The 25,331-nt window shown below is 42.9% G+C and overlaps 1 protein-coding gene across 3 annotated transcripts in view; it reads left to right on the top strand.

The window, feature by feature from the left end:
• The window catches only part of ARMC9 (armadillo repeat containing 9), a 935,599-nt gene that overhangs the window by 187,421 nt on the left and 722,847 nt on the right, over positions 1 to 25,331 (top strand). For all 3 annotated transcript variants that reach the window (XM_053710306.1, XM_053710304.1, XM_053710305.1), the window contains exon 5: positions 8,421 to 8,576. In XM_053710306.1, the coding sequence (XP_053566281.1) occupies positions 8,421 to 8,576 (156 nt within the window). The remainder of the gene's footprint in view (positions 1 to 8,420; positions 8,577 to 25,331) is intronic.

The raw sequence follows: 25,331 nt of genomic DNA, 5'->3' as shown, positions 1-25,331 counted from the left end.
GGTAGAGACCCCGCTAGATGATATTCTAGACAGGATTAAAGCTCTTAAGTTAGCTAACTCCTTTATTTCTGACGCCATTTTTCATTTAGCTAAGCTAACGGCTAAGAATTCAGGTTTTGCCATTTTGGCGCGTAGGGCGCTATGGCTTAAGTCCTGGTCAGCAGACGTTACTTCAAAGTCTAAGCTTCTTAACATCCCCTTCAAGGGACAGACCCTATTCGCGCCTGGTCTGAAGGAGATCATTTCTGATATTACTGGAGGAAAAGGTCACGCCCTTCCTCGGGATAGGTCCAATAAGTTAAGGACCAAACAGAATCATTTTCGTTCCTTTCGAAACTTCAAGAGTGGCGCAGCTTCAGCTTCCTCTAATGCAAAACAAGAGGGAAATTTCGCCCAGTCCAAACCAGTCTGGAAACCTAACCAGGCTTGGAACAAGGGGAAGCAGGCCATGAAGCCTGCGGCTGCCTCTAAGACAGCATGAAGGAGTAGCCCCCGATCCGGGACCTGATCTAGTAGGGGGCAGACTTTCTCTCTTCGCCCAGGCTTGGGCAAGAGACGTCCAGGATCCCTGGGCACTAGAGATTGTTTCCCAGGGATATCTTCTGGACTTCAAAGCTTCATCTCCAAAGGGGAGATTTCATCTCTCACAATTATCTGTAAACCAGATAAAGAGAGAGGCATTCTTAAGTTGTGTTCAAGACCTACTGGTTATGGGAGTGATCCACCCAGTTTCAAGGGAGGAGCAGGGGCAGGGCTTCTATTCAAAACTGTTTATAGTTCCCAAAAAAGAGGGAACTTTCAGACCAATCTTGGATCTCAAGATCCTAAACAAATTTCTCAGGGTCCCATCCTTCAATATATGACTACCATGGACTTTAAAGGATGCTTATCTGCACATTCCGATTCACAGAGATCATCATCAGTTCCTCAGGTTCGCCTTCTTAGACAGGCATTACCAGTTTGTGGCTCTTCCCTTCGGGTTAGCCACGGCACCAAGAATCTTTACGAAGGTTCTAGGGTCCCTACTGGCGGTTCTAAGGCCACGGGACATAGCAGTGGCTCCTTACCTAGACGACATTCTGATACAGGCTTCAACTTTTCAAATCGCCAAGTCCCATACTGACATTGTTCTGGCCTTTCTGAGGTCTCACGGGTGGAAGGTGAATGAAGAAAAGAGTTCTCTCTCCCCTCTCACAAGAGTTTCCTTCCTAGGAACACTGATAGATTCAGTAGAAATGAAATATTTTCTGACAGAGGTCAGGTTATCGAAGCTTCTAACTTCCTGCCGTGCTCTTCATTCCACTTCTCGGCCGTCAGTGGCTCAGTGTATGGAAGTAATCGGCCTAATGGTAGCGGCAATGGACATAGTTCCGTTTGCCCGCCTACATCTCAGACCACTGCAACTTTGGATGCTCAATCAGTGGAATGGGGATTACACAGATTTGTCCCCTCTGCTAAATCTGGATCAAGAGACCAGGGATTCTCTTCTCTGGTGGCTATCTCGGGTCCATCTGTCCAGGGGAATGAGTTTCCGCAGGCCAGAGTGGACTATAGTGACGACAGATGCCAGCCTTCTGGGCTGGGGCGCAGTCTTTAACTCCCTGAAGGCTCAGGGTTCGTGGACTCAGGAGGAATCCCTCCTTCCGATAAACATTCTGGAACTGAGAGCGATATTCAATGCTCTTCAGGCTTGGCCTCAACTAGCTGCGGTCAGGTTCATCAGATTTCAGTTGGACAATATCATGACTGTAGCCTATATCAACCATCAGGGGGGAACAAGAAGCCCCCTGGCAATGTTGGAGGTTTCAAAGATAATTCTATGGGCAGAGGTTCACTCTTGCCATCTCTCAGCTATCCATATCCCAGTAGTAGAGAACTGGGAGGTGGATTTTCTAAGTCGGCAGACTTTTCATCCGGGGGAGTGGGAGCTCCATTCGGAGGTATTTGCCCAGCTGATTCAACTATTGGGCAAACCAGAACTGGATCTGATGGTGTCTCGTCAGAACGCCAATCTTCCTTGTTACGGGTCCAGGTCAAGGGATCCCCAGGCAGCGCTGATAGATGCTCTAGCAGTGCCCTGGTCAGCCTGGCTTATGTGTTCCCACCATTTCCTCTCCTCCCTCGTCTGATTGCCAAGATCAAGCAGGAGAGAGCTTTTGTGATTTTGATAGCACCTGCGTGGCCACGCAGGACTTGGTATGCAGATATGGTGGACATGTCATCCCTTCCACCATGGACTCTGCCGCTGAGGCAGGACCTTCTACTCCAAGGTCCTTTCAAACATCCAAATCTAACTTCTCTGCGACTGACTGCTTGGAGATTGAACGCTTGATTTTATCAAAACGTGGTTTCTCCGAGTCGGTTATTGATACCTTATTTCAGGCTCGAAAGCCTGTCACCAGGAAAATCTATCATAAGATGTGGTGTAAATATCTTCATTGGTGTGAATCCAAGGGTTACTCATGGAGTAAAGTCAGGATTCCTAGGATATTATCCTTTCTCCAAGAAGGATTGGAGAAGGGATTGTCAGCTAGTTCCTTAAAGGGACAGATTTCTGCTCTGTCTATTCTTCTGCACAAGCGTCTGGCAGATGTTCCAGATGTTCAGGTGTTTTTTCAGGCTTTAGTTGGAATCAAGCCTGTGTTTAAACCTGTTGCTCCACCATGGAGTTTAAATTTAGTTCTTAAAGTTCTTCAAGGGGTTCCGTTTGAACCTCTGCATTCCATAGATATCAAGCTTTTATCTTGGAAAGTTCTGTTTTTGGTAGCTATCTCTTCGGCTCGAAGAGTTTCAGAGTTATCTGCTTTATAGTGTGATTCCCCTTATCTGATCTTCCATGCAGATAAGGTAGTTTTACGTACCAAACCTGGGTTTCTTCCTAAGGTGGTATCTAATAAGAATATCAATCAGGAGATTGTAGTTCTGTCACTGTGTCCTAATCCTTCAAAGAAGGAACGTCTATTACACAATCTTGACGTGGTTCGTGCTTTAAAGTTTTATTTACAAGCTACTAAGGATTTTCGTCAAACATCTGCATTGTTTGTTGTCTACTCTGGACAGAGGAGAGGCCAAAAGGCTTCGGCATCTTCTCTTTCTTTTTGGCTGAGAAGCATAATCCGTTTAGCTTATGAGACTGCTGGCCAGCAGCCTCCTGAAAGAATTACATCTCATTCCACTAGAGCGGTAGCTTCCACATGGGCTTTTAAACATGAGGCCTCTGTTGAACAGATTTGTAAGGCGGCGACTTGGTCTTAGCTTCATACTTTTTCTAAATTCTACAAATTTGATACTTTTGCTTCCTCGGAGGCTATTTTTGGGAGAAAGGTCTTGCAGGCAGTGGTGCCTTCCGTTTAAGGGCCTGCCTTGTCCCTCCCTTCATCCGTGTCCTAAAGCTTTGGTATTGGTATCCCACAAGTAATGGATGAACCCGTGGACTGGATACACCTTACAAGAGAAAACAAAATTTATGCTTACCGGATAAATTTCTTTCTCTTGTGGTGTATCCAGTCCACGGCCCGCCCTGTCACTTTTAGGCAGGTGTTTTTTATTTTTAAACTACAGTCACCACTGCACCCTATAGTTTCTCCTTTTTCTTGCTCGTCTTCGGTCGAATGACTGGGGGTGGCAGTTAGGGGAGGAGCTATATAGACAGCTCTGCTGTGGGTGTCCTCTTGCAACTTCCTGTTGGGAAGGAGAATATCCCAAAAGTAATGGATGAACCCGTGGACTGGATACACCACAAGAGAAAGAAATTTATCAGGTAAGCATAAATTTTGTTTTTTGGTGGAAATATTTTTACCATATTCCAAAGGAGACTATAATATGTCCAAGATAAAAACGCAAATATCACACACATATAGATATATCTGCACGTCCTGCACTTCTACAGTAGGGGATCAGTGCCAACACAATTAGTACCCATGACGGCCGTGAATGTCATGTGATAAACACTGATCTCACAAACATACGGTCAGTAAATTCAACACATATAGTTGAACACAGAATACTCCCCCTAACCAGGTATTATTGAAACAGATTTATGCAGAGATTTCAGTATGGTAAATAGGACTATATTAATTGAAGTTTAATATAAGTTATGTGACAGAATCGTCTAATGAGAATCCATTGGTGGCTATATATTTCTTAGCCATAGAATCCAGAAATCCATGAGTACCTATATAAAGTGATATTCATTCACCCAAAAAATATTGGGTTACTCATAACTAAATCCACACACTAGGGATTTTTCAGCTTTAATCCCCATAGTTATACCCACTATAGCAGTTCATTCCACCATTTTTCACACCTCTGCAGTATATGCATGTATTAGAATCAGATAGCCCCCAGTTGATATCAGTGGGATTCCCTGCTTTGAGACAGTATTGGCACTTAATTGACCTTAAAGCGATATCTTACTCAGCCTCTAGTATCCTCGAATCCAGGGGTTTAGTTACCATAGGCTAACACCTTGAACATGACAGGTGTTCATAACATTCTATTTATTATTTGACACATGTACAAATATACAATTTAATAATATAATTTTGAAACCTCTACACGGTTTTAATTTCACTGTGTTTTTTTAACATAAATGTTGTTAATAAAAGTTATGTTTTACATTTTGAACAAGTTGTCACCTTTTGAAATAAGTAATGTTTTCACTTTAGGGAGACAGAAGTGCTAATAAGTGCAAACCTTTTTTTGTCCAAGAAGTTTACTTCTTTTTTGACATGTTTCTGCAAGGGGAAGGTTTTGTTTGGCCCGGGTCTGGATTCTATCATATCTACAGTCACGGGTGCCAATGGCGCCTTCTTACCTCAGGATAAGAAAGCCAAACCTAAGGGTTCTGCTTTTCGTCTTTTTCGTGCAGACTAGTCTCAGCGCCAGCAGCCTTCCGCAAAATCTTTGCAATCCAAGGGATCTTGGAAGCCAGCAAACTCTTGGAACAAGTCCAAGCAGAACAAGAAGCCTGCCGAGTCAGTCGGCATGAAGGGACCGCCCCCGACCCGTCCTTGGACCAGGTAGGGGACTGACTATCTCTTTTTGCAGGGTCCTGAAGGGGAGACGTTACAGACCCTTGGGTCCTGGAGGTCATCGCCCAGGGGTACAGGATAGGTTTCAAATCGTATCCGCCCAGTGGCAGGTTCCTTCTGTCCAACATCTCTTCAAGACCAGAAAAGTGAGACGCCTTCCTGGGGTGTGTGAGGGATCTCTCATCTCTCTGGGTAATCGTACCAGTTCCTCTGGCAGAAATTGGTCTGGGGTATTATTCAAACCTTTTCGTGGTTCCAAAGAAGGAGGGCACGTTTCATCCAATTCTGGACCTCAAAGCCATAAACAAGTTTTTGTCAGTCCCATCATTCAAGATGGAGACTATCAGGTCCATTTTACCCCTGGTTCAAGAGGGGCAATTCATGACGACTATAGACTTTAAGGATGCTTACCTTCATGTTCCATTCCACAAGGATCACTTCAAATTTCTAAGTTTCGCCTTCCTGGACCAGCACTTCCAGTTTGTGACCCTTCCATTTGGTCTGGTGACCGCCTCAAGAGTCTTTACAAAGGTTCTATGAGCTCTTCTCGCAGTAGCAGTCTGACGGAGGATCATCCGAGAGCTCTCCTCCTACTTCAGTTCCACGGGTGGAAGATAAACAAAGGAAAGAGTTCATTGGTGCCCAGCAACAGGGTGGAGTTCCTGGGTACGATACTAGATTCTTTGGCAATGAAGATATTTCTGACAGACCAGAGACGTTGCAAGCTTGCGTCCAACTGTCTAGCCCTACAGACATCCTCCAGGGCATCTGTGGCCAAGTGTATGGAGGTAATTGGGCTCATGGTATCCAGTATAGATGTCATCCCCTTTGCCAGGTTCCATCTCAGACCTCTTCAGCTGTGCATGTTGAGACAATGGAACGGCGATCATTTAGATTTGTCCCAACAGATATCTCTGGACAGACCAGTGAGGGAGTCTCTGTCTTGGTGGACATGGCCAGTTGTCTCAGGGGACTTCCTTCCTGAGACCATCCTGGGAGATTGTAACCACGGATGCGAGTCTATCTGGATGGGGAACCGTTTGGGGAGCCAGAAAGGCACAAGGCAGATGGATTTGAGTTTGCCTATAAATATTCTGGAACTTCGAGCGGTATTCAATGCTCCCTCTTGGGTCGTCCCAATTCATCAGATTCCAATCGGACAACATCACCTCGGAGGTTTACATAAACCACCAGGGGAGGACGAGAAGCTCCCTAGCAATGAGGGAAGTATCTTGGATTCTGGATTGGGCAGAGACTCACAATTGTTCGCTCTCAGCAAACCACATTGGGAAGCGGATTTTCTGAGCATACAGACGTTTTATCCAGGGGAATGGTCTCTCCACCCCGAGATGTTTGCGGAGATCTGCAGCAGATGGGGGATGCCTGAAATAGCTCTCATGGCGTCTAGACTAAATTGCAAGCTACCCAGATACGGGTCGCGATCCAAAGAATCCTCAGACGGAACTGATAGACGCCTTGGCAGTACCCTGGGACTTTAACCTAATCTACCTATTTCCACCGTTGCCTCTTCTACCTCGAGTAGTGGCCCGCATCAAGCAGGAGCAAGCTTCAGCTATTCTGATTGCTCCATCGTGGCTGCGGAGGACGTGTTTTGCGGATCTAGTGGCTATGTCATCATATCCGCCGTGGAGGTTACCTTGTTGCAAGGATCTGCTAGTTCAAGGTCCTTTTCTACATCAAAATCTCGATTCTCTGAGACTGACTGTGGAGATTGAACTCCTAGTCTTAGCCAAAAGCGTTTTTTCGGAGAGAGTGGTCGACACTCTCGTCCTGGTCAGGAAGCCGGTCACTAGACGCATCTACCACAAGGTGTGGAGGACCTACTTGTCCTGTTGTGAGGAGCGAGGATACCCATGGCAGAAGGTCAAGGTATCAAGGATTTTAGCTTTAGCTTTCTCCAGGATGGTCTGGATTAGGGTCTTGCCGCCAGTTCCCTAAGGGGACAGATCTCGACTTTATCTGTACTGTTGCATAAGAAGCTTGTGGAGCTTCCTGACATTCAGTCCTTTGTTCAGACTCTGGTTAGGATTAGACCGGTCTTCAGTTATCCGTCTCCTCCCTGGAGCTTAAACTTGGTGCTTAAGGTTTTGCAGAGGGCTCCGTTTGAACCTATTCATGCCCTGGACATTAAGATTCTCTCATGGAAGGTCCTGTGGTTATTGGCTATTGCATCGGCACAGAGAGTCTCTTAGTTGGCAGCCTTACAATTTGAGCCTCCTTACTTAGTTTTTCATGCTGACAAAGCCGTTCTGCGAACCGGTTTGGGATTTCTTCCCAAGGTATTGTCGAGTCATAACATTAAGCAGGAAATAGTGGTTCCTTTCTTGTGTCCTAACCCTTCCTCTTCAAAGGAGAGGTTACTTCATAATCTAAATGTGGTTCGAGCTTTGAAGTTTTATCTTCAAGCCACGAAGGAGTTTAGACAGACGTCGTCTTTATTCGTTGTGTACTCTGGAAGGCGCAGGGGGCAGAGGGCCTCTGCAACTTCTCTATCCTTTTAATATAATACAATCTAAGGGAGCGCTTGTAAAAGAGTAAAACTGCTTAATAGTTGGCAGTATACAGTATGTCTGATACAATGTATAATATACAAATAAGCAGATTAAGTATACATACAGATTTTATAAATAAATGTCCCAAGTGAACAAAATATACTTTTTGTATATAGGAGAATCCTCCTTAAAATACATTTTTGTATGTTTGCTGCCTTCTCCTCTCTATCCTTTTGGTTGAGGAGTATGATCCATCTGGCTTACGAAACAGTGGGACACAAGCCTCCTCAGAGGATTACGGCTCATTCAACTAGAGCTATGGCATCTTCTTGGGCCTCATGTTTTCTTCATTCAGTGTCTTCTAGAGCATGGGTATTTGTTCCCACAAGTGATGAATGAAGCAGTGGACTCTCCTCCCCTTAAGATGGAAAACATAAATTATGCTTACCTGATAATTTAATTTCCATTGCGGGGAGGAGAGTCCACTCTCTCGCGGACCTAAATTTTATTTTTGTTTTTCTGGCACTATTTATACCCTGATATTTCTCCTACAGTTCCTTGTTCCCATGGCAGAACAGAATGACTAGGGGATGAGGGAAGTGTGTGTGTGTGTGTGTGGGAGGGGGGGAGGTGTTTAAGCCTTTGGCTGGGCTGCCTTTGCCTCCTCCTGGTGGCCAGGTTCTTATTACCCAAGTGATGAATGAAGCAGTGGACTCTCCTCCCCACTATGGAAATGAAATTATAAGGTAAGCATAATTTATGTTTTTTTCAAGACTTGTTTTAACCTCTCCAGTTATTTATACTTAGGTGACATGATAGTGCAATTGGTAAGCTAATAATATTATTTTTTTTTTATTATTTTTTTTTTTTTTAGGACCGTGCGGATTGGGAAGAAAGAATTTCTCACTTTAAAACCTACTTAGAGACAAGTGGAGCAGCCCTGAGCCAGACCACAGAGTTCCTCCCCTTCTATGCTCTGCCTTTTGTCCCTAATCCTGTTGCTCACCCATCATTCAAAGAGCTTTTTCAGGTATAAAATTAAATCGGAATCCAATTGGCACCAACTGCAATGCTACTTTAATAATAAATTTTTATTTATAATATATGTAATCCTTTGTTCCAAGCACTACAATAATAAGGCTGGTTTGTAATCTATGGGTCACTTGCAGTATAGGCCATGCCACAAAGCTGAAAACTTCAATTCTGCATTAAGGTCCTTCTGTAATTTGCAGCCTTTTGCACAGTTATTTCGGTGTGTGGTGTGCAGCTCTACTGGCATATATTATATGAATGGACCCTGGTTACAACTTGATGCTTAATGATGTTTGTTCAGTGTATACAACATTTTTAATTCTACATACACTATATGGCCAAAGGTATGTGGACACCTGACCATCATACTTGTATAAGCTTGTTGGACTCGCCAATACGAAACCATGGGCATTAATATGTCGGTCCCCTCTTTTCAGCTTTAACAGCCACCAATTTTCTGTGAAGCCTTTTCACAAGCTTGTGGAATGTGTCTGTGGGAATTTGTGCCCATTCAGCCTAAAAAGCATTTGTGAGGTTCAAGGACGGATGTTGGACAAGAAGGTCTGACTCATAATCAGTGTTCTAATTTATCCCAAATGTGCTCACTGGGGTTGAGGTCAGTGCTCTGTAAAGGCCACTTGAGTTCCTCCACACCAAACTCATCAAACCATGTTCATGGACCTTACTTTGTGCACAATGGCACAGTCATGCAACAGTCAACAGGAACGGGACCTTCCCCAAAGTGTTGCTGCAAAGTTGGAAGCACCCAATTTTCTTAAATGTCATTGTATTCTGTAGCATTCACTGGAACTAAGGGGCCTAGTCCAAACCCTGAACAGCATTATACCTCCTCCACCAAACTTTACAGTTGGTTCTATGTATTCCAGTAGGTAGTCATCTCCTAGCATCTGCCACACCCAGATTCTTCCATTAAACTGCCAAATAGTGAAGAATACATTTCTACTGCTCCAGAGTCCATCGGTAGCGTGCATTACACCACTCCAGCCAATGCTTGGCATAGTAGATGTTGATATGAGGCTTGTGCACAGCTACTGGGCCATGAAAACCCATTGCATGATGCTCCTGTACTGATGTTGTTTCCAGAGGCAGTTTGGAAATCTTTAGTGTGTGTGATGTAGCTTCACATTAATGGTGCTTACAGTTGAATTAGTAGTACAGAAACTTCACTAACTGATTTGTGGCAAAGGTTGAGGAGTCCTTTGACAGCACCACCTTTTAGTCACTGAGCTCTTCTGTAAGACTCCTTGTACTGCCATTGTTTGTCTATGGACATTTTTATGTCTGTGTCCTGGTTTTTGTGTACCTGTTAGCAATGGTTGTTGCTGAAACACCTGAACTCCGTAATCAGTAGGGGTGTCAAAACACTTTTGGCCATAGAGTGTATCTCATCCCTGTTGTGCTTCCTGGGGGAGGTAGAGGAATCTGCTGCTATATATTTTTCCATGTTTTAGTTCCCATGTTTCAGCTACTGAATCAGTGTTAGTTAGAATTAGTAGTTGTGGTATAGTATGCTACAACTCTTGTATCTCATCACATTATCACAATAGTTGGTTTAAGCTAAAGTACAGACACTATCCTCTTTTTACATTTTTTTTACTTAATTTGCAGAACATAATGAGAAATCAGTCATCTGTAGTTTTAGTTGTAGTGTTTAAGTTAACATTTCTTTTCAAATACATGTGTAATACATGGTCCAAAATGTTAGAGGAATACTAAACACAAAAAATGTATGGAATGTTCATACTTTCTACATTTATGTTCAAATTATCTGTAAATGCATGTTTGTTGGGACAAATTACTCTGTGTTAGAGGGAAGCAAAGTCCTAGCATAAAAACAAGTAGTAGTTTTATTCATCATCAATTAAAATGCCATCTTTTAGATGCCACAACGAATAGATATAGGCAAATTTAGAAGTAAAATATGTATTTTAGTAGTGTTAGGTATAAATTTTAAAAATGCCTTAGCTAGAGAATGTTTCTGCAGAGCGTATTTGATAGGATGATTCATATTCAGAAGTAAAGGATTCCTTTTTTAAAAGTGTATCAAAAAAATCTGTATCCTTTATGAGAGAAAGTTATTATAAACATTCTGTGCTTGAAAGCATTCTTTTACTTGCCTTTCTATGGTTATGTAAGCGTTTACCTGATCTACTATGGTTTATCATCTCACATCTGTCATAGTAACAAAATATTTTCCTTTCACATTTTATTAGAAGTAGTAATAAATTACTGATAGTCTATTAATATGTTGACATTGAGAGAAAGAACTTGGTTATTGGCTCTTTCCTTTCCACAACATTCTCTTCCATCTTTCTCCAAAGCAGGTTCTTTATTTTATTAAAGAGAAATATTGAGATAGGGCATCTCATATTCACTTAAAATAATTTTTGCCACATGATTGTCAATTTAAAATTCATAACTATGAATTTTTTTGCCACTTTGGACTCGATTTATCAAGCCCTTTTCCCCCTTCTGACTGCAGGTTTGCGTAACTGAACCTGCAGTCTGTATTTATCAAGCAGCGTTCATCAGGCCGCTGCTTCCCTACCCTGTTCTCCACCTCTTAGGTGGAGGATATCAATCTCCCCGGTCTCGTCCGACTGGGGAGATTGACAGCTCCTGCCCGCACGTGATTGGCTGGGTGCTGGCAGGGGGCGGAGTTTTACGTGAGTGCACAGGAGCGCTCGTGGGCAATGTTAAATGCGGATTGCTGCCTGCCTGAGAAGAAGCTGGGCGGACAGGGCGAATATGTACGCCCCTGTCTGCCACGGATTGATAAATCGTGCCCTTTGTATTATTTTTCAATTTATGCTGAAAATGAGTAGGAATAAACTATCTGAACATAAAAAGATAAGATACATTTGACCTAAATTCTGATTTCATAGGGAGGTGAAAACTTTTTTTTTTCTTTCTAATGACACGGCGAGTCTATGGAGCATCAGTAATTACTATTGGGAATATCACTCCTGGCCAGCAGGAGGGAGGCAAAGTATCGCCTCCCTTCCCTCAAACCCCAGTCATTCTCTTTGCCTGCGTTGCAATGAGGTAGTAAAGTTTAGGTGTCTGAAAGAAAATTCTTTAATCAAGAGTTTATTATTTTAAAGCAGAGCAGATTTGTTCTGATCTTTCCTGGGGTTTAGCCGTAGCCCACGTCAGTCTCTTCAGTAGAGCAGTGGTGGCTTTTAAGCAATTGGGAACTTGTGGGGTATAATCCTCACTGCGCCTCCCAAACAGTTGTTGCTGCCCTATCCTGAAAGCCTGAGTAGGATTATGAAGTCTTTCCTAATTTTCCTCGGGTCCATGTGGGGGAGGATGCCCTCTCATACCAAGTGAACTGCGCTGCTGCTGGGCAGATCGAATTTCAGGTAAGTGCCTAATTTCTTTTACAAGATATGACGAGTCCATGGATTTCATCCTTACTTATGGGATATCGCCTCCTGGTCAGCAGGAGGAGGCAAAGAGCTCCACAGCAGAGCTGCATAAATAGCTCCTCCCTTCCCCTCCAACCCAGCCATTCTCTTTGCCTGTGTTAGTGATAGGAAGAGGTAAAGTGAGGTGTTAGTTTAGAATTCTTCAATCAAGAGTTTTTTTATTTTAAATGGTGCCAGTGTGTACTAAATTTTTTCTATAGAGCAGCATCTGGAGTAATAGCCTCTTAGGCTGTGGGAACTAGTGGAGTTTTTAATTTCACTGCGCCTCCCTTGCTTGTGCTGTTTTCTATTTATGGTCTTAGAGAATGTGAACTAAGACTTTACTATCCTTGCAGGACCTCAGGAGGAAGAGTGGACCTCTTGACACTGGGAGATCATCATGCTGTTCCTCAGCATGGAGGTAAGTGCAGTCTTTCTCTCTGGGGCTTTTACAGCTTATCTCAGATTTGACTGTGCTATTCCTCTGTCTGTGAAGGGGCTCGGGTAAGGGCTTTCCTTTCTTGCAGGTGTGGGTATCATTTGTGAGCAAAATGGGACACCAACACATTTAGCTCTCCCAACTCTCTCTGACATATTTTAAGATTAAGTTAGAAGCGCTGGGAACAGTTTGCTATCACACGATGGTAGTGTATGGTATGGGCAATCGTTTATTGTGTATGACTGAAAAAGAAAGGGTTAACATTTTAAACGGGCTGACGCTGGGATGTAACACCGGCGTCGGAGGGAGAATTACAATTTTCTCTGGTCGGACTCCGGTGTATGCAGGCACTTTGTTTTTCTTTTTTTCCCGGGGGTTGTTTAATACGCCCACGAAGGGCAGAGCCTAATCCTCGCGTGCTTCAGCAGCGCAGCTTATCTGTGGGAGTTTGACGGCGGTGTTTTTCATTACAGCTCCTAAGTACGCTTGTACTGTATTTACAAGCATTCTTAGGATCGCCGTTTTTGTGCTGGCAGCTGGTGTCTGTTGTTGTCTGTGAGGTGTCTGTTGTTTCTAGGGGATTAATAAGCATTCCTTTATCGGGTTACATAGTATAAGAGATAAAAGACTTAGTACACATCTGTTTTTTTTTGTTGATCATTCAGGATCATTCTGTGACAACCTGAGATAATGTATATTTAAAGACACAGTACTCAGGTTTTAATTAACAGTCACGACCAGGCTGGCCTTTATTTTTTGTGCAACATGGAGGATCTGGAACACACTACATGTGCTATGTGTTTATATGCCATTGTGTAGCCCCCTGTTACACTTTGTCCCTCATGTATTGAGAGAGCCTTAAAATGTAAAGAAAAAATATTTTTTAATAAAGACCTGTCTGTAGAGGTTCTCGGCCTGATGAAGGTGAGGGTATGCCGCATCTTTCTCCCCAAGCATCACAGCCTTTAACGCCCGCGCAAGTAACGCCCTGCTCTTCAACGGCGTCTGTGTAATTTACTCTTGCAGGATATGGCTGCAGTTATGTCATCTACTCTCATAGAGGTTTTATCTAAGTTGCCAGTGTTGCAAGGCAAACGTAGCAGGGCAGAAACCCATGGGGCCCCTGCGACTTCTGATGCTTTGATGGCTATCTCTTATGTACCCTCTCAGACCTCAGAATTGGGGGGTAGAGAGACACTGTCTGAGGGGGAACTGTCTGACTCAGGAAGTGTGTTGCCCAGACAGATTCGGACGTCATGTCTTTTAGATTTAAGCTTGAACACCTCCGCCTGTTACTTCGGGAGGTTTTAGTGACTCTGGACGATTGTGACTCTATTGTGGTACCTCCAGAGAAATTGTGTAAGATGGACAGATATCTGGAAGTTCCTTCTTATTCTGATGCTTTTCCGGTTCCTAAGAGAATTTCGGAAATTGTTACACGGGAATGGGAAAGACTGGGCGCCCCGTTCTCCCCTTCCCCTATGTTTTAAGAAAATGTACCCTATAGCTGACACCGTGCAGGACTCTTGGCAAACGGTCCCTAAGGTGGAGGGAGCTATATCTACCCTGGCTAAGCGTACGACTATCCCTATTGAGGACAGTTATGCTTTCAAAGACCCTATGGATAAAAAGTTGGAGGGTCTTCTAAATAAGCTATTTGTTCATCAAGGGTTTCTCTTACAACCGACGGCTTGCATTGCACCAGTCACAACTGCGGCTGCCTTTTGGTTTGACGCCTTAGAAGAGTCTCTGAAGACTGAGACTTCTTTAGAGGAGATAATGGATAGAATTAAGGCCCTTAATCTGGCTAATTCTTTTGTTACAGATGCCGCCTTTCAGATCGCCAAATTGGCGGCTAAGAATGCAGGTTTTGCCATTTTAGCGCGCAGAGCCTTATGGTTAAAATCTTGGTCTGCGAATGTGTCTTCTAAGTCCAAGCTTTTGGCTATTCCTTTCAAGGGAAAGACCCTTTTCGGACCTGAATTGAAAGAGATAATTTCTGACATTACGGGAGGTATGGGCCACCTTCTCCCTCAGGATAAGTCAGCCAAACAAAGAAGACAGAGTAATTTTTGTGCCTTTTGAAATTTCAAGGGAGTCCCTTCTTCCTCTTCCGCTAAGCAGGGCGGGAACTTTGCTCAAGCCAAGCTTATCTGGAGACCCAACCAGACTTGGAACAAGGGTAAACAACCCAAGAAGCCCGCTGCTGCCCCCAAGACAGCATCAAGGGGGCGGCCCCTGATCCGGGACCGGATCTAGTAAGGGGCAGACTTTCTCTCTTTGTCCAGGCTTGGATAAGAGATGTTCAGGATCTCTGGACACTAGATATCGTGTCCCAGGGGTATCAACTGGAGTTCAAAAATTCCCTCCCGAGGGGAAGGTTTCTTCTTTCACGATTGTCTTTAGACCAGATAAAAAGAGAGGCGTTCTTTCGTTGTGTAAAAGACCTCTCCACTATGGGAGTAATTCGTCCCGTTCCAATACAGGAACAGGGGCAGGGGTTTTACTCGAATCTTTTCGTGGTTCCCAAAAAAGAGGGAACGTTCAGACCCATTTTAGATCTCAAGAGTCTAAACAAGTTTTATCAGAGTCCCATCCTTCAAGATGGAGACGATTCATACAATTCTTCCATTGATCCAGGAGGGTCAATATATGACTACCGTGGACTTAAAGGATGCATATCTTCACATTCCTATCCACAGAGATCATCACCGGTTTCTAAGGTTTGCCTTCCTGGACAAACATTTTCAGTTCGTGGCTCTTCCCTTCGGGCTGGCCACGGCACCCAGGATCTTTACAAAGGTTCTAGGGTCTTTGCTAGCGGTTCTCAGACCGCGGGGCATTGCAGTGGCGCCTTATCTGGACGATATTCTAATCCAGGCGTTGTCTTACCAACTGACAAAATCTCATACCGACATGGTTCTGTCCTTTCTAAGGACTCATGGGTGGAAGGTGAATCTAGAAAAGAGTTCACTAATTCCACAGACAAGGGTTCCTTTCCTGGGAACTCTAATAGATTCTGTATCCATGAAAATCTTCTTGACGGAAGTCAGACAGTTAAAGATTCTGAATACATGCCGAATCCTTCAGTCCAATCCTCGGCCATCAGTGGCTCAGTGCATGGAGGTAATTGGATTGATGGTGGCGGCAATGGACATAATTCCGTTTGCTCGTTTTCATCTCAGACCTCTACAACTGAGCATGCTCAGACAGTGGAATGGAGATTATGCAGATTTGTCTCCTCAGATAGATCTGGATCAGGAGACAAGAGACTCTCTTCTTTGGTGGTTGTCGCTGTATCATCTGTCCCAAGGGACGTGCTTCCGCAGACCTTCATGGGTGATAGTGACAACAGACGCGAGTCTGCTAGGATGGGGTGCAGTCTGGAATTCCCTGAAGGCTCAGGGTGTGTGGACTCGGTCGGAGTCTTTGCTTCCCATCAATATTCTGAAGTTGAGAGCAATATTCAATGCGCTTCAAGCTTGGCTTCAGTTGGCTTCGGCCAAATTCATCCGATTTCAGTCGGACAACATCACGACTGTGGCTTACATCAATCATCAGGGAGGAACAAGGAGTTCCTTAGCGATGACAGAAGTATCCAAGATAATTCGGTGGGCGGAGACTCACTCTTGTTATCTGTCAGCAATCTACATCCCAGGAGTAGACAACCGAGAGGCGGATTTTTTGAGCAGACGGACGTTTCATCCGGGGGAATGGGAACTCGATCTGGAGGTCTTTGCTACCCTGATTCTCAGGTGGGGCAGACCGGAAGTGAATCTGATGGCGTCTCGTCAGAATGCCAATCTCCCGAGATACGGATCAAGGTCCAGGGATCCTCAGGCCGAACTGATAGATGCCCTGGCAGTGCCTTGGTCGTTCAACCTAGCTTATGTGTTTCCACCGTTTGCTCTCCTTCCCCGGGTGATTGCACGGATCAAACAGGAGAGAGCTTTGGTGATTCTAATCACTCCTGCGTGGCCTCGCAGGACTTGGTATGCCGATCTAGTGGACATGTCCTCTCTGCTGCCGTGGAAGCTTCCATTGAGGCAGGACCTTCTCATTCAGGGACCCTTCCATCATCCAAATCTAATTTCTCTGCAGCTGACTGCTTGGAGATTGAACGCTTGATTTTATCTAAGCGGGGGTTCTCTGATGCGGTCATTGATACCCTGATTCAGGCACGCAAGCCTGTTACTAGAAAGATTTAACATAAGATATGGCGTAAATATCTTTATTGGTGCAAATCCAAGGGCTACTCATGGAGTGAGGTTAGGATTCCCAGGATTTTATCTTTTTTTTTTTTTTTTTTTTTAGAATCAAAGTTTTTTATTGAGGTATTGTACGATACAACAATTGTTATACGACATCATGTACATGAATAGCCTACAACTGACACATGTTTTTGAGAGTCACATATTTCACTGATACTCGGCTACTTAGAAAACTTAGAAACTTAGAAAATATTCAGCTAATAACACAGGCTATATGAACACTATTATCGATATATAATATGATATACATGACACAACATGATACCTCGTTTTGTTTTTGTTTTTTGGTAACTTAAAATTAATCTATACTCCCCTATATATATATATATATATATATATATATATATATATATATATATATATATATATATATATATAAAAAAAGGATCCTCTTATAGAGTGTTACCTTACTATAAATGATGAAAATTGATAACTAATGCAAATGTGAGGGGAGTTATACCACATAAATTATGAGAAAATAGTAGTGAGACAGCGGGTAAACACCGCTATGGAGTTCACCAATTTGGGTAAACACACTGTAGGATGCTGCCAGGGTTTATAAAATGTTATCATTGGAGTTGAATGAATATCAATATAATGGGATCTCTGTGAGTGTATATCCACAAAGGGGGAAATTATAAAACTAGGAGAGCTATCTAGATGCTACTTAAAGAGGGGGAGTGCTATGGTTTTATTCTATCTTTCAATTGTGAGTGAACTTGTATGGTCGCAGGTCTCTATAGTGATCCCAAGAGTGTGAAATTAATTCTGAAGAAGTAAAAACTCTCCCCCGTATGGTTTGTATCTAGTTACATTGTGGAGCCTGTGGATCCACAATTTAATGAAGAAGCAGATAACTGTGTATTTATCAAGCTAGGTCTCGTAATCAAGGAATCTAATGCCAGTTTTAGACAAGCTACAGGCTCTCATAAGGAATTTATATATTAAATTGAAAGTTAGTGCAGCAGTTAAGATAGTATGTGGACTAAGTCTTAAGATTAGGGTGAGAAAACAAAATATAACCATATGAAGATGTGGAAACATGCAAAACCCCTAACAACACAAAATCAGATCCTGAAACCCTTTAACTAAGACAGACCTTAAAGATTAGTCAACTAATTGCTAAACAGACTGGTGCAAAGATACTTGAACTTGTAAAACATGCATATTTTCTATTGAATATAATTGGGGCTTGCCAGCACTCATGATATTGAGACTGTGTATATCTAGAGAGAGAACTCTCTTATTGATAAAAGTACTTAATTAGTTCAGCCCACTCCAACTCGGCATCTATACTGTAGGCCCTGATGTGAATTCAGACCGCCGTAAGTGACAGAGTAAATGTCCTGCTTCAGTTCACTGAGCAACAGTCTCAATACGTAGAGAAGTAAGCGACTCCCTATCCAGTAGACCTCTCATAAAATAAATGGCCCTCTGTAAGGAAGTAAACAAACCCCAAATCTCGCCCGGGGGAGCCGGCCGCATCTCCCCTGCCAGGGACCAAAGGTAGGTAATCCAACTCTGTGCAGAGAGCATGAGAGGTTAAGAGCTGCAAGCGTGTGTTCGGGAGTATCTTCCTGTTCCGCATCGGCTCGGTGTTCGTTTGTATGTGCTGCCGTGAAGCCCCGACGTAGGAGGGCAAAATGCCAACAGAATATTGATGAGCCCAGCCTGTAACTCTACCTCCTACATCTTGACCCGAAGCCCAGTCAGACCTCTCCTTCTGAGATGGTAAGAGTCGATGCACAGCAGGTATTTTCTCTGCCGACGCCATGGTTTCTAAGTCGTTGTTTACTAGATGTCCGGCGCCATCTTGTTTATGGGTATCTCTAGTAATAACAATGAGATCATCAAACCCTTTGCCAATCTTGTTTTCCAGTTCCTTTAGGAGATCAAGAATGTCTTTGTTAAATAACTCCATCACGAGTTAGCAGCGAGTAACTCTCTTTTACCCTGGGCTACACAGGGGGGGGGGGGATGTTCTAAAAGTTGATAGTATGAGTCCGGCACCCTTTTTTACAAAAGTCCTAGTTAAGGTTCCATACAGCTCTGGGACTCGGCAAAATGTATATGCCTGTAACCCGCTAGACTTTGAGTAGCCGATGCAGGAATCTGTAAGAGTGAGATCAGTAAGTTTCAGAAGATATTTAGGGATATTCTTAACGTAGCTCCGGAGTTGCTATTAAATGCGACTTAGCATGGCCGCCGGCTAGTCACTCCCCCTCCCAGGATTTTATCTTTTCTCCAAGAAGGTTTGGAGAAAGGGTTGTCAGCAAGTTCCTTAAAGGGACAGATTTCTGCTTTGTCTATTTTGTTACACAAGCGTCTGGCAGATGTTCCAGATGTTCAAGCTTTTTGTCAGGCCCTGAGTAGAATCCGGCCTGTGTTTAGACCAATTGCTCCTTCTTGGAGTTTGAATTTAGTTCTTAATGTTCTTCAAGGGGTTCCGTTTGAACCCATGCATTCCATAGATATTAAGTTATTATCTTGGAAAGTTTTATTTTTGGTTGCTATTTCTGCTGCTCGCAGAGTGTCTGAGTTTTCAGCTTTACAATGTAATTCTCCTTATCTTATTTTCAATGCTGATAAAGTGGTGTTACGTACCAAACCTGGTTTTCTTCCTAAGGTTATTTCTAACAAGAATATTAATCAGGAAATTGTTGTTCCTTCCTTGTGTCCTAACCCTTCTTCTAAGAAGGAGCGTCTGTTACATAATCTGGATGTAGTCCGTGCCTTGAAGTTCTACTTGCAGGCGACTAAGGATTTTCGTCAGACATCTTCATTATTTGTAGTTTTTGCTGGTAAACGTAGGGGTCAGAAAGCTATGGCTACCTCTCTTTCCTTGTGGCTGAAGAGTCTCATCCGTGTTGCATATGAGACTGCTGGACAGCAGCCTCCAGAACAAATTACTGCTCATTCTACTAGGGCTGTGGCTTCCTCATGGGCATTTAAAAATTATGCTTCTGTTGAACAGATTTGCAAGGCTGCAACTTGGTCGTCTCTCCATACTTTTCTCCTACATTGGTGTGTCCGGTCCACGGCTTCATCTTTACTTGTGGGATATTCTCATTCCCTAGAGGAAATGGCAAAGAGAGCACACAGCAAAGCTGTCCATATAGCCCCCCCTCTGGCTCCGCCCCCCAGTCATTCTCTTTGCCGCTCTGAACAAGTAGCATCTCCACGGGGATGGTAAAGAGTATGTGGTGTTAGTTGTAGTTTTATTTCTTCTATCAAGAGTTTGTTATTTTAAAATAGTGCCGGTTTGTACTATTTACTCTAAAACAGAAAGTGATGAAGATTTCTGTTAAAAGAGGAGTATGATTTTAGCACCAGTAACTAAAATCCATTGCTGTTCCCACGCAAGACTGTTGAAACCAGAGAACTTCAGTTGGGGGGAACAGTTTGCAGGCTTATCTGCTTCAGGTATGATCAGTCACTTTTCTAACAAGACACAGTACTGCTAGAAGACTGTCAGTTTTCCCTTAGGGGATAGGTAAGCCATTTTCTTAGACTCAGTTACAGAATTAAGGCTTATATCTTGGGCTCTATGCTGGTTGACACTATTGTGGGCTAAATCGATTGATCTTTATCATATTTATATTGACATTTTGGAGTGTTTGGTAAACTTTAAAACACTTTTGGGGACGTTTATTTGCGCCTGGCAGTTGGTTAGACGCCTAATCTTGTCAGAAAGGCCCCTTCACTCTGGAATGCAGAGGGAGGAGGCCTCATTTTCGCGCCTCAGTTGCGCAGTTACTTCTCTAAGACAGTGCATGCAGCTTCACGTGAGGAGGTCCAGTGGCTTAGAAAAGGACTCAGAGAGGCTTATTTCTGTTGTTAATAACCCCTAAGGAAGGTAAAAGCCGCAGCAAAGTCTGTGGCAGGGACTGTAGTGTGTTTTAACCAGTCAATTGGGAATTATTAGCTCCGGTTTGGTCATTTAAGGGTTAAAAGACTTGAAAATTGGTGTGCAATACTTTTAAGGCATTAAGACACTGGGGTATAAATTTCATAAAGATCGGATATTTCCTTGATGTTTTTTCGATCATTCAGAAATAAAGTGTGCCCTTTTTATTATTTAAAGAGACAGTAACGGTTTTTGTTTAAAATTGTTTTTATTGCATAAAAACCTGCCTAAGTCTGTTTAACATGTCTGTACCTTCAGATAGCCTATGTTCTGTGTGTATGGAGGCCAAGGTGGTTCCCCCATTAAATGTATGTGCGAATTGTGCCATGGCGTCCAAACAGAGTAAGGACAGTACTGTCACATTTCATAATGTTGCCCAAGATGATTCTTTAAATGAAGGTAGTGGGGATAGTTTATCATCCTCTCCTTCTGTGTCAACACCAGCTTTGCCCGCGCAGGCGATACCTAGTACATCTAGCGAGCCAATGCTTGTTACTATGCAGCAATTAACAGCAGTAATGGATAATTCTCTAGCAGCTCTTTTATCCAAACTGCCAACATTTCCTAGAAAGCGTGATTGCTCAGTTTTAAATACAGAGGATGAGCAAGTAGGCGCTGACGATAATTTATCTGTTATTCCCTCACATCAATCTGAGTTGGCAGTGAGGGAGGGTCTGTCTGAGGGAGAAATTTCTGATTCAGGTAAAGTTTCTCAGCAGGCAGAACCTGATATCGTGGCATTTAAATTTAAGCTAGAACATCTCCGCGCTCTGCTTAAGGAGGTGCTAGCTACCCTTGATGATTGTGATACTTTGGTGATTCCAGAGAAGTTGTGCAAGATGGACAAATTCTTAGAGGTCCCAGTGCACGCTGACGCTTTTCCGATACCCAAGAGGGTGGCGGACATAGTGACTAAGGAGTGGGAGAAGCCAGGCATACCTTTTGTTCCCCCTCCTATATTTAAGAAAATGTTCCCCATTGTCGACCCCAGAAGGGATGCATGGCAAACGGTCCCTAAGGTAGAGGGGGCAGTTTCAACATTAGCTAAGCGCACAACTATTCCTATAGAAGACAGTTGCGCTTTCAAAGATCCTATGGATAAAAAATTGGATTGCTTAAAAAGATTTTTGTTCAGCAAGGTTTCCTTCTTCAACCAATTTCGTGCATTATTCCTGTCACCACAGCGGCGTCTTTTTGGTTCGATGAACTAGAAAATTCGCTCCAAAAGGAGACTCCATATGATGAGGTCACGGGCCAGAATTGAAGGAGATTATTTCAGACATCACTGGGGGAAAGGGCCATGCCCTCCCACAGGATAGTCCTTTCAAGGCTAAGAATAAGTCTAATTTTCGTTCCTTTCGCAATTTCAGGAACGGACCGGCTTCTAACTCTACAGCCTCTAGACAAGAGGGTAACATTTCCCAGCCTAAACCAGCATGGAAACCATTGCAAGGCTGGAACAAGGCAAAACAGGCCAAGAAGCCTGCTGCTGCTACCAAAACAGCATGAAGGGGTAGCCCCCGATCCGGGACCGGATCTAGTAGGGGGCAGACTTTCTCTCTTTGCTCAGGCTTGGGCAAGAGATATTCCGGACCCCTGGGCACTAGAAATTGTCTCTCAGGGGTATCTTCTAGAGTTCAAGGAACTTCCTCCAAGGGGAAGGTTCCACATGTCTCGCTTATCTTTAGACCAGATAAAGAGACAGGCATTCTTACATTGCGTAGCAGACCTATTAAAGATGGGAGTGATACATCCAGTTCCAATAGCGGAACAAGGTCTGGGTTTTTACTCAAACCTGTTTGTAGTTCCCAAAAAAGAAGGAACTTTCAGACCAATTCTGGATTTAAAAATTATAAACAAATTCCTCAGAGTTCCATCATTCAAAATGGAAACCATTCTGACGATTTTACCAACGATCCAGGAGGGTCAATATATGACTACCGTGGACCTAAAGTATGCATACCTGCATATTCCTATCCACAAAGATCATCATCAGTTCCTGAGGTTCGCCTTTCTGGACAAACATTACCAGTTCGTGGCTCTTCCATTCGGTTTAGCCACTGCTCCCAGAATTTTCACAAAGGTGCTAGGGTCCCTTCTAGCGGTCCTAAGGCCGAGGGGCATTGCAGTAGCACCTTACCTAGACGACATTCTAATTCAAGCGTCGTCCCTTTCCAAAGCAAGGGCTCATACAGACATTGTTCTAGCCTTTCTCAGATCTCACGGGTGGAAGGTGAACATAGTAAGGGTTCCCTTTCTGGGAACAATAATAGACTCGGTAGAAATGAAGATTTCATTCATGTAATTAGCAAGAGTCCATGAGCTAGTGACGTATGGGATATACATTCCTACCAGGAGGGGCAAAGTTTCCCAAACCTCAAAATGCCTATAAATACACCCCTCACCACACCCACAATTCAGTTTTACAAACTTTGCCTCCGATGGAGGTGGTGAAGTAAGTTTGTGCTAGATTCTACGTTGATATGCGCTCCGCAGCAAGTTGGAGCCCGGTTTTCCTCTCAGCGTGCAGTGAATGTCAGAGGGATGTGAGGAGAGTATTGCCTATTTGAATGCAGTGATCTCCTTCTACGGGGTCTATTTCATAGGTTCTCTGTTATCGGTCGTAGAGATTCATCTCTTACCTCCCTTTTCAGATCGACGATATACTCTTATATATACCATTACCTCTGCTGATTCTCGTTTCAGTACTGGTTTGGCTTTCTACAAACATGTAGATGAGTGTCCTGGGGTAAGTAAATCTTATTTTCTGTGACACTCTAAGCTATGGTTGGGCACTTTGTTTATAAAGTTCTAAATATATGTATTCAAACATTTATTTGCCTTGACTCAGAATGTTCAACTTTCCTTATTTTTCAGACAGTCAGTTTCATATTTGGGATAATGCACTTGAATTAATCATTTTTTTCTTACCTTCAAAAATTTGACTCTTTTTTTCCCTGTGGGCTGAAAATGCTTCATTTTATTGCGTCATTCTTGGCGCGGACTTTTTTGGCGCAAAAAATTCTTTTCCGTTTCCGGCGTCATACGTGTCGCCGGAAGTTGCGTCATTTTTTGACGTTATTTTGCGCCAAAAATGTCGGCGTTCCGGATGTGGCGTCATTTTTGGCGCCAAAAGCATTTAGGCGCCAAATAATGTGGGCGTCTGATTTGGCGCTAAAAAATATGGGCGTCGCTTTTGTCTCCACATTATTTCAGTCTCTTTTTTTCATTGCTTCTGGTTGCTAGAAGCTTGTTCTTTGGCATTTTTTCCCATTCCTGAAACTGTCATTTAAGGAATTTGATCAATTTTGCTTTATATGTTGTTTTTTCTCTTACATATTGCAAGATGTCTCACGTTGCATCTGAGTCAGAAGATACTACAGGAAAATCGCTGTCTAGTGCTGGATCTACCAAAGCTAAGTGTATCTGCTGTAAACTTTTGGTAGCTATTCCTCCGGCTGTTGTTTGTATTAATTGTCATGACAAACTTGTTAATGCAGATAATATTTCCTTTAGTAAAGTACCATTGCCTGTTGCAGTTCCTTCAACATCTAAGGTGCAGAATGTTCCTGATAACATAAGAGATTTTGTTTCTGAATCCATAAAGAAGGCTATGTCTGTTATTTCTCCTTCTAGTAAACGTAAAAAATCTTTTAAAACTTCTCTCCCTACAGATGAATTTTTAAATGAACATCATCATTCTGATTCTGATGACTCTTCTGGTTCAGAGGATTCTGTCTCAGAGATTGATGCTGATAAATCTGCATATTTATTTAAAATGGAATTTATTCGTTCTTTACTTAAAGAAGTACTAATTGCTTTAGAAATAGAGGATTCTGGTCCTCTTGATACTAATTCTAAACGTTTAGATAAGGTATTTAAATCTCCTGTGGTTATTCCAGAAGTTTTTCCTGTTCCTAATGCTATTTCTGCAGTAATTTCCAAAGAATGGGATAATTTGGGTAATTCATTTACTCCTTCTAAACGTTTTAAGCAATTATATCCTGTGCCGTCTGACAGATTAGAATTTTGGGACAAAATCCCTAAAGTTGATGGGGCTATTTCTACCCTTGCTAAACGTACTACTATTCCTACGTCAGATGGTACTTCGTTTAAGGATCCTTTAGATAGGAAAATTGAATCCTTTCTAAGAAAAGCTTATCTGTGTTCAGGTAATCTTCTTAGACCTGCTATATCATTGGCTGATGTTGCTGCAGCTTCAACTTTTTGGTTGGAAACTTTAGCGCAACAAGTAACAGATCATGATTCTCATGATATTATTATTATTCTTCTTCAGCATGCTAATAATTTTATCTGTGATGCCATTTTTGATATTATCAGAGTTGATGTCAGGTTTATGTCTCTAGCTATTTTAGCTAGAAGAGCTTTATGGCTTAAGACTTGGAATGCTGATATGGCTTCTAAATCAACTCTACTTTCCATTTCTTTCCAGGGTAACAAATTATTTGGTTCTCAGTTGGATTCTATTATCTCAACTGTTACTGGTGGGAAAGGAACTTTTTTACCACAGGATAAAAAATCTAAGGGTAAAAACAGGGCTAATAATCGTTTTCGTTCCTTTCGTTTCAACAAAGAACAAAAGCCTAATCCTTCATCCTCAGGAGCAGTTTCAGTTTGGAAACCATCTCCGGTCTGGAATAAATCCAAGCCTGCTAGAAAGGCAAAGCCTGCTTCTAAGTCCACA

The sequence above is a fragment of the Bombina bombina genome, chromosome 4, assembly GCF_027579735.1.
Source record: "Bombina bombina isolate aBomBom1 chromosome 4, aBomBom1.pri, whole genome shotgun sequence".
NCBI classification, from domain to species: domain Eukaryota; kingdom Metazoa; phylum Chordata; class Amphibia; order Anura; family Bombinatoridae; genus Bombina; species Bombina bombina.
Note: the sequence above shows the minus strand (reverse complement) of the source record. Positions and strands in the feature narration are given on the sequence as shown.